Source organism: Urtica dioica, chromosome 12 (genome assembly GCF_054948205.1).
Source record: "Urtica dioica subsp. dioica isolate 48M chromosome 12, U.dioica_male_clone48M_v1_H2, whole genome shotgun sequence".
Classification (NCBI taxonomy): Eukaryota; Viridiplantae; Streptophyta; class Magnoliopsida; order Rosales; family Urticaceae; genus Urtica; species Urtica dioica.
Window position 1 is genome coordinate 16045879 of NC_142767.1, and position 16152 is coordinate 16062030.

The 16152-nt window shown below is 32.7% G+C and overlaps 2 protein-coding genes across 4 annotated transcripts; one reads left to right on the top strand and one right to left on the bottom strand.

Moving 5' to 3' along the window:
* Positions 1–702: 702 nt before the first annotated feature.
* Positions 703–7031, top strand: LOC149379575 (rust resistance kinase Lr10-like). 3 transcript variants are annotated; one of them, XM_089602564.1, is made up of 7 exons: positions 703–984; positions 3638–3715; positions 4157–4236; positions 5059–5088; positions 5620–6569; positions 6643–6714; positions 6813–7031. In XM_089602564.1, the coding sequence occupies exons 3-7, from the start codon at positions 4191–4193 to the stop codon at positions 6894–6896; spliced, it is 1182 nt and encodes a 393-aa protein (XP_089458690.1). In that variant the 5' UTR covers positions 703–984; positions 3638–3715; positions 4157–4190; the 3' UTR covers positions 6897–7031. The 3 variants fall into 3 exon arrangements, with proteins under 3 accessions (XP_089458690.1, XP_089458689.1, XP_089458691.1); XM_089602563.1 differs by lacking the exon at positions 703–984 and adding an exon at positions 1543–1686; XM_089602565.1 differs by lacking the exon at positions 703–984 and adding an exon at positions 1544–1686 and having other exon boundaries at positions 5620–6714.
* Positions 6950–14135, bottom strand: THO1 (nuclear matrix protein-like protein). Its single transcript, XM_089602561.1, has 22 exons — positions 13993–14135; positions 13444–13489; positions 13253–13336; positions 12927–13001; positions 12678–12771; positions 12104–12249; positions 11913–11984; positions 11730–11802; positions 11540–11605; positions 11404–11450; positions 10823–10894; positions 10603–10728; positions 10431–10496; positions 10262–10303; positions 10061–10177; positions 9603–9685; positions 9218–9284; positions 8989–9060; positions 8843–8893; positions 8484–8543; positions 8253–8402; positions 6950–7499 (listed from the first exon to the last, which is right to left on the bottom strand). The coding sequence occupies exons 2-22, from the start codon at positions 13444–13446 to the stop codon at positions 7257–7259; spliced, it is 1809 nt and encodes a 602-aa protein (XP_089458687.1). The 5' UTR covers positions 13447–13489; positions 13993–14135; the 3' UTR covers positions 6950–7256.
* Between the last annotated feature and the right edge of the window lie 2017 nt (positions 14136–16152).

Below are 16152 nucleotides of genomic sequence, written 5' to 3' on the forward strand. Positions count from 1 at the left end.
ATAATTTTTTTGTTAATAAACTCTTTCATGTGACTGTGAGTCAAAGTCTTCACCCAGAGTAGTCGTATTATTACTGATGAAAAAACGCGTCTCTGAAAATAATTATAATAATAAAGAGTGAGAAGAAACAAATACTCATATGAATACAACCTTTGACTTTCAAATTCTTCACCAGAGTCATATTATTACTCTAACTAGTCTTTAAATTATGCCATCTTTACATTTTAAATTTATACGTCTATGTATATATTACTGCTAAAATATTACAAAAAATTCTTATAAAAAAATTAGTCCAAAAATAGATATTATAATGGTAAGAAGTAGTATAGAAACGACAGTATTATAACTTATGAGTGTGACAAATTAAATGACCTTCAAAAGATTTTATAAATGATAAAAAAATTAAAGAAACATAACTAAACTAAACAGGTGGCCTAATTTAGATCATATGTTGTGAATTTTGAGATTTTGTTTTTGACGATTTGAGATTTTTATTTTTCGTTTATATAAGTTATTAGTTATAAGTTAATAAATTATGATAAATAAAGTGTGTAGTTGTTACTAAAAAAAGTTGAATGTTATAACATCACATCAAAATGTGACGTGGATGTTAAGTATTCTTAATCCCACCAACGGCCGATAGTTAAGACTCATCTACACTTACAAATAAGAAAGAAAGAGAGAAAAAAAAAAGTTATGAAGAGAGAGAGAGACTTCAAATAAAGGGAAGCTTGGTGTGCCTCTGTAGTATTTTTTTTTTTTTTTTTGTCTTCTGTTCAAAATGTATAAATTGCGTCTCTCCACAGTATTCTAAGCTGAAAAAAAGAAATAAAAGTTTTAAAGGAAACAGCCTTCATATCATACATGTTTATATTCATTTTGTTCTTGGCATCGATCAAACAAAGTTATAAAAAAGATATTATTATATTATGAGAGGAGACACAGGTTATTCCATGGCCTCGACAAGAAAGCGAGCCCAAACAAGTAAGTCTATTCCCTTTTTTTTATTTTATTTTCTTCTTTTGTTCTCTGGAAATTCAATACCTATTTAAGTTTTTAGCAAATTAGTTGTCTCACTCTAGTATCATATTAATGTGAATGTTATATTTTGTTGAGTGCATTGCATCAGCACTTGTATATTCTTATCGAGCCATGACTCTTCCATCGTTTTTTAAGTGTAACACTTAGATTCAATGGGGTTTTTACTTCCTTGAACTTTATATACCTAAACTGTAAACATTTTCTCAGCATAATATGATTAACTAAGATTGTAGTAACAGATTTTATTAACACTAAGATTTTATTAGAACCTTGTTAAAATTCTTGGATTGTTAGTTGTTATACCGATGCCGAATGAAAAACTTGGCGCATTTTGTCCCCCCCAAAAAAAAAAGTTACAAAAAAGTAAAGAAAAAAAGACAATTCTACGCAAGTTGTGGCTTACCTTATTATTACAACAGGAAAACAAAGGACCACTCTGAAATTTAATGGCACCTTTAGTAAAGTCACGAGGGCTTTTCAGAAAATATAAATATAATTGGAGTTGTAAACTTGCTATTAGGTGAACTCGCGACCATAGTTCTCATCTTACAAGGTCAGTTCGAAAAAAAAATCCCAAAACCCTATTTCGCGGTTTAGGGTTTCGACGTACATCCACTCCGAATCATCGAGACTGAGAAATTCGAGGTAAAATCAGATTCTTCGACCCGAATTGATTTTCATTTCCATTTCCACCTTCAAACTTGAAGGAAAATTTTGTAAGAACTTCTCGATTTCTGTTTGGCTGTCGAGAAATATATCACGAGGGAATTTTTTTTTACGATTATAGCGCAATTGTACTGATTTTGCCATTATAACTTGTTTGCGTAAGTGTAAACTACTTTGGGAGTATTTTGGAGATCTGATGTTGGTTTTGAAAGATTTATAGATCTGAAATTCTCTGTTCAATCTGATATGAATTCTTTGAAAATCTTATTAGGCACTTTTGTGTGCAAAAACTTATCGCACATGTTAGAGACAAATGTTCGAAATTATGATCAAGTCAAACTTTTCATCCTGCTGTGTTGGTGGTTGTTTGAATCAAAGTTTCAAAATTTCGTGATTTTGCATCGAAATTAAGGAGAAATCGTGCGATTGGCTAGCTAATGGATGAAGATGACTGTCATTTAGCTCGTTATGTAGAATGGGAGGGGAACAAATTGAGAGGTTCAATAAGGTTTTTATTTATTATTATTAAAAAACATATTAGTTCAATAAGTTTTTGGGTCAGTTAAATATTAATTTGATGTGACGTTTGGTAAAATTAAAATAGTATGTTGTGTGGTACAATTTTTCAAATCAATTGTTAAATGCGTGTTCTTATATTTGTCATGTTTCACGCATATATTTAACAAATTATTAGCTATTAAGCTTGTCAATTTATTCGTTCTTGTCATCTATCATTAAATTAGAAAGTTCCCGTATCTGATCCATTTAGACCCACTATATTAAAACTATATTAATCTTTTAATAATTAAGAGAACTGTTCAAACTAAGACAAGTCACATCCGTCAACTATGAGAGAGTTAAATATATATGTTCCGTTTTTTTCAATTACAAGCTTACCAAAATTCCAGGACTTAATGGATCGGAGTGTTCCGTTCCGAATAATACTGGAATTTTGGTCAAACCGGAACACAACACTCATATCCGGTTTATTATGACACTATTCATGAAATTATAAAGAAATAAAACCCAAATTAGATTATGATATATCCCGAAGAAAAAAAATTAAAAATATAGCAAAAAATAATCTAGTTAACAGTCTGGAATAGTATAGGAAATTATGTTTTGTGAACGTGTTAGGGAAATTGACAACAATAATACCAATTACTTGTCACTTACCAAAAATCAATCAAAACTCAAATATTGACACATCTAGTACCAAATCGATCACGAACTGAGTTGATTTCGTGACACATTGGTCACGAACTGATTGCAGTTCGTGACCGATTTGATATTAAATGTGTTAATATTTGAGTTTTGGTTTATTTTTTTTATAAGTAACAAGCAATTTGTATTATTTCTCTCAATTTCTCAACATGCTATGCATAATTTTAATACTGTTTTTCAATCAATACGGAATGGAGTTCTGGTTATGTTCTGTTCTAGACATGAGCTGGGTTACATTTTTAATATTCGAGGTTAACCTTTTAGCTATTTCAAACAGTTTCTTAAATTAAGGTATATTTAGTCAGTTGTTATACACTTATAACATTTATACGTCGATGAACACATATACTAAGAATAATTTATATGAATTGGCATTCCTTGAAATATTAGTCGAAGTTTCATTTAACAAAATAGCTTTAAGACATTCCCTATTATACTGTCATTCCTTCTACTAATAATTTTTATAGTTCATCTGAAAATTTCCAATTTTTTTTTAAATTAAAATGATCCAAATAATAAATTTAATTTACCATTCGGATAAATCTTTCTTATTATCGCATACCCACTCAAGATTCCCTGAGGAATTAGAACTTTTGTTGTTTCAGTTCATTCTCTAAATTTTTCGTGATTTTCAATGATTATTTGATAATTTTCAATTTCTCTTTTTTTTTAACTACGTTATTTAAATGAAAATCTTATTTTGCAGGTTCATTCGATTATCAATTTAAGTCATTTTGTCACAGATTCTCCTTCTGATACTTGTAGTTCATCTGGTAATATCCAGGTATTTTTAGTAAATTAAATTACTATAATAATAAATTTAATTTACCATTCAAATAGAGCTTCCTTATTATCTCCTACCTGCATCGAGATTCTCTCAGGGAATAAATTTTTTCTTTTGTTTCATTTCATACTATGCTTCTAGTGATTTTTTATGATTCCATGCATATTGTATAATTCTATGTTTTCCTAGATTCTTTGGAATTATGTTGTTTAAACTTTAAATGAAAGTTTTCTTTTGTCAGTTTATTCTCTAATTAATTCGAATCATTCATCACGAATTATGCTTTCGATTCTTGTAGTTCATTTGAAAATATTCCACGTTTTTCTGATAAATTAAAATTACTAGGATATTAACTTTAATTTATCATTGGGATGGAGCTTTCTTGTAGTTTCCTATAATTTATATACTTGATGATTGACTTTTAAAACAAAATCTTTGCAGGTTTATTTTATTAAAAAGTTCATTTCTCTCAGTCATGTCTTCGACTTCTGGTTCTCCTAGTCCGTCTGGAGATTTATCAGGTTTTTAGTCTATTAAAATTACGAGCATAGTCGATTTGAGTATTTGTGGAATAGTGTGATATTGTTTAGTCTTAGTGAGTTACTTTTTCATGTAAATAATACTTTTAGTATTTTAAATGAGGTAGGTGGATTGGGCTACATGTTTTCCCTTATATTGTGAAAATTGCATGTGATGGTACTTTTTAAAACTAATTGCAAGTATAGCTTGTCTAAAGTTTTTTTTTTTATCACAAAAATAATGTTTTTCAAGATGTAAGCAATCATTTTTTTTTTCATGTTTACAAAAAAATTAAAAAATTGTTTACTATTTTGGGCTCTACCTAACTTTATTTACTATTTATAGTTTCATTTATAAGGAAAGTAATCTCAAATTATTAGTTAAAGTTTGAAAAAAAACTCTATTCTTGAAAAGATTTAAAACAATCAAAATGTTACACTTCAAAAATACTAAACCTGTAAACTTTCCTAACTTATTTTTATAATATATTCAACAATATTATTTCCGTTATAATTTTTCATCGGCCTACATTTCTCTCCGCATTTTTTTTCATCACAATTTTCATAGGCCGTCGTAATGTCCAATTTTTAAGACCCGGTACATTATTGGCAACCAAAATTTTAAATCCTAGTTTGAATCCATACAAAAATTTGACAAGCCTCCAAGACGTATAAGAGAAATAAATCGAGCATGTGAAAAAATTACCCACCCAGTTTAATTCCACATAATTGAAGTCTCACATGTTTAATTATGCTTATGTATAATATTTATTTGCCTAACTCATGTTTGTGTTACCTTCATTTTTCATTTTGTCCTGAATCCAGGGGATCCCGGCAATAATGTCCGCCTGCTAGGTAATTCTTATTATTTTATTTAGTTTGACTTTTCTACTTTTCATTTCTTTGCACCTGCGAAAATTTTACTGTTACACATTTCTTTTGACACGAGAAACTTCCAAAAAACTTTGACACCTCTTCTTTTCTGATTTTCGTTTTGAATGAAAATTGGCATGCATGTATAACATACATGATCTGTTTTTTTAGAGGCAATTCAGCTATTTCAATTTAATACTTATTTAAAATAATAATAATAATAATAATAAATCATAACAATTTTTTTTTTTTTAATAAGTATCATATTATTAAAATGTAAATTTCAGTTTGAATTTAGATCAAAGTTAGAAAAGATTATGGTGCCAAGTTTTAGAAAGTACATAGCAAAAAAATGGACCATTTAACTACAGCTCAAAAAGTTCAAAGACGTAATAGAAGGAGGCTTCTTTTGGTTTCAATATTTTACAAGCATCAACATTCAATGTGTCCCAAATCAACCTATGAATTATATATAACATGGTGTGTAACTCTAAATTGTTTTGTGCCAAGCAGTTCCCGCGGCCATTGGAGCCATGATTTTCTTAGCAATCGTTCTCTACATCTTTCGAAACGGTAGATCATTGTTTGAAAAATTTTGCCTCGAACGGAAGATAATGGACAACAACAAAATTAGGGCATTCTTAAGAAGCCATGATCTACCTCTTCCAAAGCAACACACCTACCTAGAGATAAAAAGAATGACCAACTGGTTTAGGGACAAGATTGGCCAAGGAGGCTTCGGTTCCGTGTACAAGGGAATACTTCCCAATGGTAGACTCGTAGCCGTGAAAGTCTTGAACGACTCAAAAACCGACGGCGAAGATTTCATCAACGAAGTCTCGAGCATTAGTAGAACCTCCCACGTCAATGTGGTTTCTCTTCTAGGGTTTTGCTATGAAACCAAGAGAGTGCTTATATACGAGTACATGCCAAACGGGTCGCTTGACAAGTTGATATACGACCAACTAGGACCGTCCGTTTCTACGAGCCAATTAGGGTGGAAAACAATGTACAATATCACGGTTGGGATTGCGAGAGGATTGGAATACCTTCACCAGGGCTGCAACACACAAATATTGCACTTCGATATCAAGCCGCACAACATTCTTCTTGACGCAAAGTTTTGCGCAAAGATATCTGATTTTGGGCTTGCCAAGTTGCCCAAGATTGGTCAGAGCAACATTTCGACCCTTGTGGGCCCTAGAGGGACTATTGGGTATATCGCCCCGGAGATTTGTTCAAACCACTTTGGGAGAGTATCTTACAAGTCCGACGTGTATAGTTACGGGATGATGGTTCTAGAGATGGCTGGGAGAAGGAGAAATGTCAATCCTCACGCATCCAAGACGAGCAAAATATATTTTCCGTACTATGCGTACAAGCATGTCGAGGCCGGTGAGGATTTGGACCTAGACGATATCAACAATGAAGAGGAAAATGAAATCGTGAAAAAGATGGTATTGGTGAGTCTATGGTGCATTCAAACTAATCCTCCGGATCGCCCGACAATGACTAGTGTGCTTGAAATGCTTGAAGGTAAACTTGAATCAATACTTATGCCACCGAAACCGTTTGCATGTTCGCCTACGGCATCACCCTAAAACTCAGGTATTTTCGGAACTCCTTAGTCGATGTCCTAACTTGCTTTAAACTATTTGCCCTAACAAATCTCATGCGCTTGTTTTTTGGTGGATCAATATCAACAGCTTGGAGATGACGTGGCTTTGGGTTTTATATTGGGACTTCAAAGCTGTTCCATTGCTTGTTGTAGTATAAAGACTTCAATATGAACATTCACTAGATACCTGCTTTGAAATTTTTGGCTTATCCTAGACAATTGTACTGATTAAAGTCATATTTGAATGGATATTATATAGTGTACTTTTTAAAGAACCAAGCTTCAATGTATCAATTCAACCTTGCTACTTTGTTTTAGCAGGTTGATGCTTTTCCCATTAGTGAAGTTCATGGTACTCTATACGAAGAACAATACACATCAAATTTGCTTCACCCACAAGAGATAAAACAAAGTCGAAATTAGTACCAAATAAGGACTAAGTCGTCAAATTTTCGATTGGAAGGAAGAAACCATTTTGCATGAGAAATATAAAATAAACAAATAAATGAAAAATAAACCTGCGTGAAATGTGTCAGGTAGTTGTCTCCAAGTCGACCTCCGTGTCAGCGTCAGCGTCGATTGTACCTTCTTCTACTTCGGCCTCTGCTTCCTCTTGCCCGGCTTCTGTATCAGAGCCTTCTTTTTGGTGTTCATCGAGCACTGGACTCTCGCTTTGGGACACATCACCGCCCACAGTCGCTGCTTCGGCGTCCATTGGGGTCGCAGAGGCTTCCAGATCAACCCTCGTCCCTTCGTCCGCATCCGGCATTGAAGTCTATACATACAAATAATAAAATGAAGTTCACATTTTTATTGTGGGGATTTGCAGTGTTGGAACGGTTTCATTCTCTTTAATGAAAAAAAAAAAAAAAAAAAAAAACCTTGGTAGTGATTATAGGGAAAAATCGGAGATTTTCCGTATGTCTAAGAAAATGCTACCCATCATATCTTTTATAAAGACAATCACAAATAAAATGCCATATCATCCTTTGTATATAAAGACATTACCAATCTACTCTTAGTTTCAAATACAGTCGACTTTTTCTATGATTAATCTTTCTAGACTAAAATAGACTAAAAAAACAAATAAAGTAATGATAGCTTATCATGTCGACCAAATATATATGAACCGAGTAAAATATATTTTGTGATTTTTTATGTTGTTTACTTGTGTTTATATACTTTTTATACACAGGTAATTTAGTCTTTTTATAACTAAATATGCTAAAAAAAATTGAACAAAATTTGTGTTAAGAGGGATGATATTATTTTTAATTTTTTCTGAAACAAGAATCTTATATTAACAGGCTGAAACGCCAAATTACAAAAAGGGAGATATTATTATTTTGTGCGAATTCAGGGGATTCTTGTTATGCACTTGAAAATAGAAGGTATGTAGCATTTTTCAAAAAAATAATAATAATAATATATGATATTGTCCTGTAATAATACGATTCCTGAAAAAATCTGTCAAAAAAATTAAAATAATAATAAATAAAAATCGAAATAAAATTCATCAATTCTATACCTGGTTTTCTTCACCTTGCGGTGCAACACTCTTGGCTTCTTCTCTCTTAGCCCGTTTGGATCTTTCGTTTTGCTTTGCTTGATACTTGGAGCGGACATCGGGTGGTAAGAGTTCCAAAGGCACAACTCCTTCAATACCTTGGTCAGTGAACTGCAAACAAATCAAATACAAAATGGTTCATTGCCGAATAACTTTACGCAAATCAATGTCTCCGATATCAGTTAGACATACTTTAGAAAACCCATCCAAGTCCTGTCTAGCCGAGAACCGTAGACCTTTCCAGCAATAAACCTGCACAGAGAACACTTGTTATATTTTGGATGGCTTACAAAGATAAAAAGACACAGTACACTTTTTCCCACTTAATAATAGTGTAATTTTATTTTCGGTTCATTTTATGAATTTTTCAGAAGCATCAACCCCAACTTAGAGTATACACATTCGGTAGACAAGACTATAAAAATACCCTCAAAACATATTGCCACTTCTCAGTATTTTCAATAAAATAATCAACATTAGAATTAACAAATTATGAGCATTGGTAGGGAAATCAGAATTAAAAACTAATGTGAAAAATAACTAAAACACACCTTGTTATATTTATGGTGATATTCGGCCTCTATACCTGCCGCTGGGTCCATCTGTGATCGCATCGAATAAACGCTTGATATTAATTATAATAACAAGGTTATTGCAAAAAAGAAATTTTTCGATTTCTAATGAAGAACAAGCTCACATCTTCAGCCAACGGTTTCCAGTACTCGTAGATGGACGGTGTTTGAACTCGTTGAGGATTAGTTAAAGCGTTCTGTACGTATTTAATAGTTAATAAAAATTAATGCAACTGTTGGCATCATGAAAACATCGCGAATTAGCTTCAAAATTACTTTTCCTCAAATCAATGAAACGTCAGTATCATGAAACGGTATATTTATCTTTCAAAAGTAAACTTCAAATTAATTAACCTGATTCTGGTCTGCCCACTTCCATAATTGAGAGAGTTCTTTATTTCCAAGTCTCCATCTTAGCCTCCTGATCGGTGAAATAAATATAAGAAAATGGGCAAAATATTTTCTTTTCAGAATATGTTTCCTACATTTCTAATTGAAAATGCACATTTCTAAACTAATTAAATGATTTTATTGGTGAGAAAACAATTTGAACTTTAATATTTCCTTTCGGTGAAAAAAATAATAATTCTTCAATTTTCCAAACTGCTAATGAATTCCATAAGTTCAAAACTTCAAGGTGTCGTAGCCTAACAGAAGAAATTAGCTCATAATGAGAAATTGATGAATTTACTACTGGAAATGGAAAAGATCTATGGTGAAGAAAGCTTAAAAACTACACCTTTTTTTATTTCCGTCTTGGCTTGATTTCTTCTCTATCGGCTGTTTTTCAAATGGAGGACAACCATCACGTTTCCACCAGGCCTAGAAAAATAAAAACCAAACTAAGGTTGATTGCAATGATCATATATTTCTATCACAAAGTCTAAGAAACATGATAAAATAAAATATAGAAAACAGTAAAATTCGCGTGAAATCAAAATTTCTTATGATGCTTGGAATTTGAACAGATGGAAAGAGAGCATTGTGATGGCTAGAACGAATAAACTTTGAGGAAACAATGTTCTTCTCACGGTTTTCTACAATTAGGCGAATATTTTCCGCACTATATTTCCGCAATATTTTTTTTCTTTTTAGGTCGAGGCAAAAAAATGATGAGTGTCATTTTTTTCGCCCTTGGTAAAATTTAAGGTCCAAACAAGAGGTGGCGAGAGAAGAGTGATATAATCAATGTCTTACCCAATTTTTTTCACGTTCTAATATATGCTCGACCTTTTGAAGAAAATCTTTACCCTTAGGCGGTGTCAATTCAAGCAGCTTTTTAACATGCTCTTCGCAAGACCTTATTTCCTCTTTCTGGAAGCGGCATGATATTATTAAAGAAAACATAAACAAGAATTCAAGTGTTCAAACAAACTATATAATACGATCATCACTTACCATACTCTCAGAAGCCGATTCCTTTTCATTTTTTCCCGGGGCCTAGTGGTAGATAATGAGTCAGATTAGGCACATATAAAAAGTTAAATCAGTATATATATATATATATATATATATATATATATATATATATATATATATATATATATATATATACATATCATGCTACCTTCAAATAGTCGAACAGTATGAGGCACTGCACAAGAACATGGCGTCGGAAACTCGGATCCTTTAACTGTATCCTCATATAAAAAAAAAAAATTTTAAAAAAAACCTTAAATCAGAATAATGATCAAACGGAAAGTATAAATTGAATTAGCATCAATTGTCATAGAGCTTACCTCCAAACTCATAAGCTTGCTGCTAGTAAGATACTTTATACTGAAAGTCGCTGCTTCCTCCTCCAAATTATTCGCATCCCCTTCTTCGTCACTTAAAGGTTGAGACTCGAACGTATTTAGCACAACCTGGAGATAATTAAACTCAAGAATACTTGAATTGGCTCTCAATTTGATGTGAATACAAAATAAATGAAAAGTGTTATAAAGGGATCCAATGTACCGATAAACTGGTAGAAAATTTCTGCCACTTGGCGGGAGTAGCAGCTAGGGGAGCTGGGTTGCTGAAGTATTCCTTTAGATCCATAAAAGGGGAGTCAAATATAACTCATATATGCATTTGTTAAGCAATAACTCTGGAGCATGTTTTCTATCAAGAAATATATCGAAAGAACCAGGTTCTTTCCGAATTATTTCGGAATACTTATCACTGTGGTGTGCAATAAGCACTTGCCATCATACGGCCCATTAAACCCACAACTATGATGGAAAGTGGTGGATGACCAAAAATTTAATGACTTCCCGGATCAAATTATATTTTATAATAAGAACTCCAAATCAATACCAAGCAATATCAGAGCTAATACCTGCAGTTACTAACAAATTTGTCTACAGTCTATACCTCCTACATAAAAATCAAATTTTTCTTTATCATACTCCATGCTGTGACATATACTAGCTGAACAACTTTTTTTTCTCGCAATGACGTCATTGACTCGTATTTTTTTTTTTACGATAAAACAGAAATACAGGTTGGGTTGTTTGAAATATTTTTTGTGATCGTACATCAAATGGTAAACGTACCTGTAAACTCCAAAAGGTCTTATAAAAGTTGAAATCAATGGAAATCCCTGATACACAAAGGCGAATTGGTATAATAAAAATAGTAGATTATATTAAATCAATAAAAAAGTATTCACCGAATAAAGAAAGACTGTACCATCAGGAGGGTCTTTTTCGTATTTTGTGTCATTTGATGTGTTAAAAACTCCTTTTATATTTACAGCTGCATGGAATGACAAGAACATCAAAGTTAATACCAGAAGCAAAAAAAATTTAAAAAAAATGCTAAAAAGAATAAAAAAAAAATTAAAAAAAAAAAAAGGAGAGAGACTGTAGCAAACAAATACCCGAGCGCTCAGATAATGGAAAAAAGTGTGCAAGAAACATGAGAATTCGTCCGCAGAACACAACGTCGTTTGCCTAGAAGAGCGAATTCCAATGAACGAAAGATTAGATAGTCAAATTTTGAAATGTTTGCAAATTTCTGTAGAGGGTTGACATGAATTACGAGTTATAAACCAGGAACAAACCTTTGACAATCGACGAAGAAGTTGATTGCATGTTCTCAGCATTACCAATTTACCGCGTGCAAAAAGCTCGACCTGCACATTACACATTACTGACCATAATTTAACACACTGGTTGAGAATTAAAAACTGATGGAAGATCCAAAAAGCCCATCCACTGCTTCAAATACGAAGAAGAAGAAGAAAATGACAACCTTCCCCAGTACATCCTGTTTACCCTCTATATACCCGAAAACATCTTTGCAATTTCTCATTGTAGACATTTCGGTTAAATCTTCCAGCAGCTGAAAAATCATGCCCCCTTCAATGTGCTCTTTCTCACAGAGATACAGCACGACGTCTGTTTGGGAAAGGTTAAGAACAAGAATGTTTGTGAGAAAAGGAAAATAAAGATTTGCATGCCAAAATAAGTTCAAGAAGAAGAATGTTCAAACCAATAATAGTTATCTAGATCTGTTATTCAAAGGAAAACCAATCGCTAGATTTCATAAATAAATAAATTTGTCTTGCTCTAGCCACTGTTCCTAAAAGACTACCAAAAGCTTAGAAAGGATGAGTGTAGGGAAAGTAGAGAACAATCATATTACAAACTAAACCATAAGATACAAGCTGAGCTAATTACCAATTTTGATGTTCAAACTATCGGTCAAATCGGCTAGGATTACTATTAGCAATAGCGATGATCAACATGATAAACTTAGTTCTATAGTTCTTTTCTTCCTAAAACCACATACCGAATATACTTAATTAGACAGAAAGAGTACATACCTAGAAGACGAGGAATATCAGCCTGACTACGATTTCCCTCGTCTATTGACTGCCCATACTGCATTATTGACTCCCCTGATTTTACTGCCGAATCCTGAAAAAAAAAAAGCAATAAAAGATAAACCCATATCGCGGTCAAACCAAAACGTATAAACATTCGTACGGTCATTCACCTGGGAATCGTTAAGAAGAATAATCATTTTTTTATGTTTCAATTTTCAGAACAAGAAAAAAGATCAATATACATACCACCAGTTCCTGTAGCAGAGCTCGAAGGATATTTTCCAATAATTGATTCTCATCTAGGGCTAACTTCGTTTGCTTCTGTTGCATTAGGCACGCAAGATAAAAATAAAAACCAAGTAAACGCCTAAAGAGCAGACAAATGGATATGTTTAACCATATGAGAGAGTGAAAGAAAAAGTAATCAAAGAAAGAAAAACAAGCAACATTCTGAGAGTAACTTTTAGTCATAACGCTAAGCCAACTCGTCTAGTAAACTCGGTAATAGTACTATGACCAAAAACCAACTTAGTGAACAAGAAAACAGTAAACACAACTAAGTTAGTGAATACCTGAGGCTTGATAACCTCTTGAACTATTTGTAAAGCAAAAGCTTCTGGTTGCCCGGGCTGTAATATCGCATTCCTGAAAACTTCCTGAAAAAATAATTACACAATGAATGTTCATATTCAGTAAGACCATGACCAACATATCAAACAATCCAAAGCACTAATCAAAAGTTTGAAAAGAAATAACAACTCACCATATGGCTGCCTCTTCTTGATCCCGAAATTCAATCCACAGAATAACTGCAGAATCAAATTGTTTGAAACACCTTCAGATTTCAAAGATAACTTTGGCCAAAACAGTACAAAGTCAACTAACATTTTGGAGCAGAAACCCTCAACGTGTTCCAAAAACTTGGCTAATTTGTTCAAATCAAACTCAAATAGAGCAAACTCAATAAGAACAAAACTTACTCTCACACTCAAACACCCCCAAATGCTTATCAACAAAAACGAAATGCTAAAAACAGTGATTTAAAATGCTACAGCCAATTAGAATCCATTCATTATTTAGTGTGTTCGGGGTCATATCGACATTTCTTCGAACACCACACATGCATAAATTTCAGTGATTCGCAACACCACTTTTGTTTTTCATTAAGACGCCGAACTATACTGCAAGCGACGATAAGCTGCCAATCTATAATCGCCTACTCAACAGATGTGTGAGACATATACATATACATATATATATATATATATATATAGAGAGAGAGAGAGAGAGAGAGAAAGAGAGAGTTTCGAACCGTATCGTTGAGCAACTCAAGTTCGCGTTCAGTGATTGACTCGGAAACCTGGACTGGGTTTTACAAATCTAAATTTTGTTTTCCAAAGATTTCACCTAATGTCTCCTGTAGATTTGCTGAGCCATAAATTGTGCGACAAATTGTTGGTTAAAAAAAAAATTAAAATAAAAAGTTCAATAGGGAGTTATACGTATGAATTAAATTTCGGGAATGACGTCGGAATTCCGATTTTTGGACATTATCTATAGACCATTTGTCATTTCGCGTATTTTTTCGTCGAAACATTCTCCAAAATTTCGACCGTGCCCGCATTATTTTCACGCCTTCTGCACAAAATCAACAATATTTCCGTCAATTTTTTGGAATGTCGCCGAAATTCCCGTATTATTCTCACTGTTTTGTGCCGATAATTTGAGTTTGTGATGAAATCGAATCGTTTTGATTTTTTTGGAAAAATCTTACTGAATATGAAAGATTTGTATTTATGTTGTGTGGTTCACATATGTTTTTCTCAATTTTTTTTTTAATAGAATACAAATTTATTTGATATTTGAGACTTAGATTTCAAAGTTATAATTTATTGTTGTTTTTTATAGAACCCGAATTTATTTCATATTTGAGATTTAGATTTCAAAGTTAGAATTTCTTATTGTTTTGATAGAATCCGAATTTATCTTAATGGGTTGACTACTGTGATCTCCAAGTATGAACCGGGGGTTAATATCAACCCCACCGCCACTCAACTTACTATTGAGTCTTTTTTATCTATGTTGAACTTAGTATGTGTTTTGAACTTATCTTTGTTTTTTAACCTATTAAGTGTTTTTGACCTTTTGTTTATGTGTGTTTTTATGATGTATGAAATTATTACGTGTGTTAGGGACTTGAATTTAAAGTTTAAACTTATTATGTGTGTTTAAAACTCTTTATTTGTTATATAAAGAATTATGCAACATTATTTCCGTCGGCATTTCATGTTTTATCAAAATTTTCGTCGGCACCGCAATTTCTGTCGGCATTTTTTTAAGCAAATTTCCACATTTTTTTCGTCGCAATTCCCATCGGCCAACGCAAGTTCTGTTTTTTTAGTCCATCGGCACGAAATCGGCCGTCGGTATTTCAATCCTTGGTTTAATTTATTAAGCCAAAAAAACAGTGTCAACGTTCTATATACTACTAAAAAAGAGAGAAAGTTGTACTACTATATTATAACTATACATAGATAGGTGTAAATAAGTTGGTTATTCCACATTACTACTTTTTTCAAATTAGACAAATCTAAGAGTGTTTAGTTACAATTAAGTAATTAAAAGTATCAATTTTATCACTACTAGTTAAATGTTTGTAACTAAACAGTCTTAAATCTGTCTAATTTGAAGAAAATAAATAATAATGTGGAATCGGTCACTTATTTACTCTTACTGATGTCCAAACCCCATTAGTTTTTCATTTTCTTATACTGATCCATTATTTGTCTTTAACCATGAATACAAAGACTATGTATTATTTTTAAGAGAAAATAGCACATATATACATTGTGTTTTAGTAAAATGTCGAGTTAAACTTTTGGTTTTCAAAAATATCGATTTATATCTTCTGTTTAACTAAAATAACGAAATTATACCCTGAAGTGGATAGCAGTATAAAAAATATCTCTTTCATTGATATTAACTCTTCAAGGTTTTAAATTCCAGGGAAAGCGGACGAGAACCAGTCCGGTTTCCGTTTTTTTCAAAACTCCGGCACCGAAATGAACAAAACCGGAAGTTTCCGGGGATTCCGAGGAACCGGGGCTGGGAACCAGGCCGGAACCCCGTTCACACTTCCCGGTCCGGTTCAGTGTGTTTTTAAAAAAAAAAAATTGAGCTATAAAAGCCGGTTTTTTTAACCATGTCATTTTTGTCAAAAACATCGGGAAGATACCCTAGGATTTTTCGCCGCGAACCAGACCAAATCTCACGCGATTCCACCATTTTCCGACGTTCCCGTCGCTCAGAAGGCATATTTTCACTCCATCTCGCCGGAAAGCACGCGTGGCTACTGGTATTGTATTGGATCCCGACGTTTTTTTTTTTTTTTTTTATGATTTTGAGTTTTTTGTTTAATTTCTTGTTAATTCTTGAAGTATAAATTGGTAGTTGTGAATATGAATCTAATGTT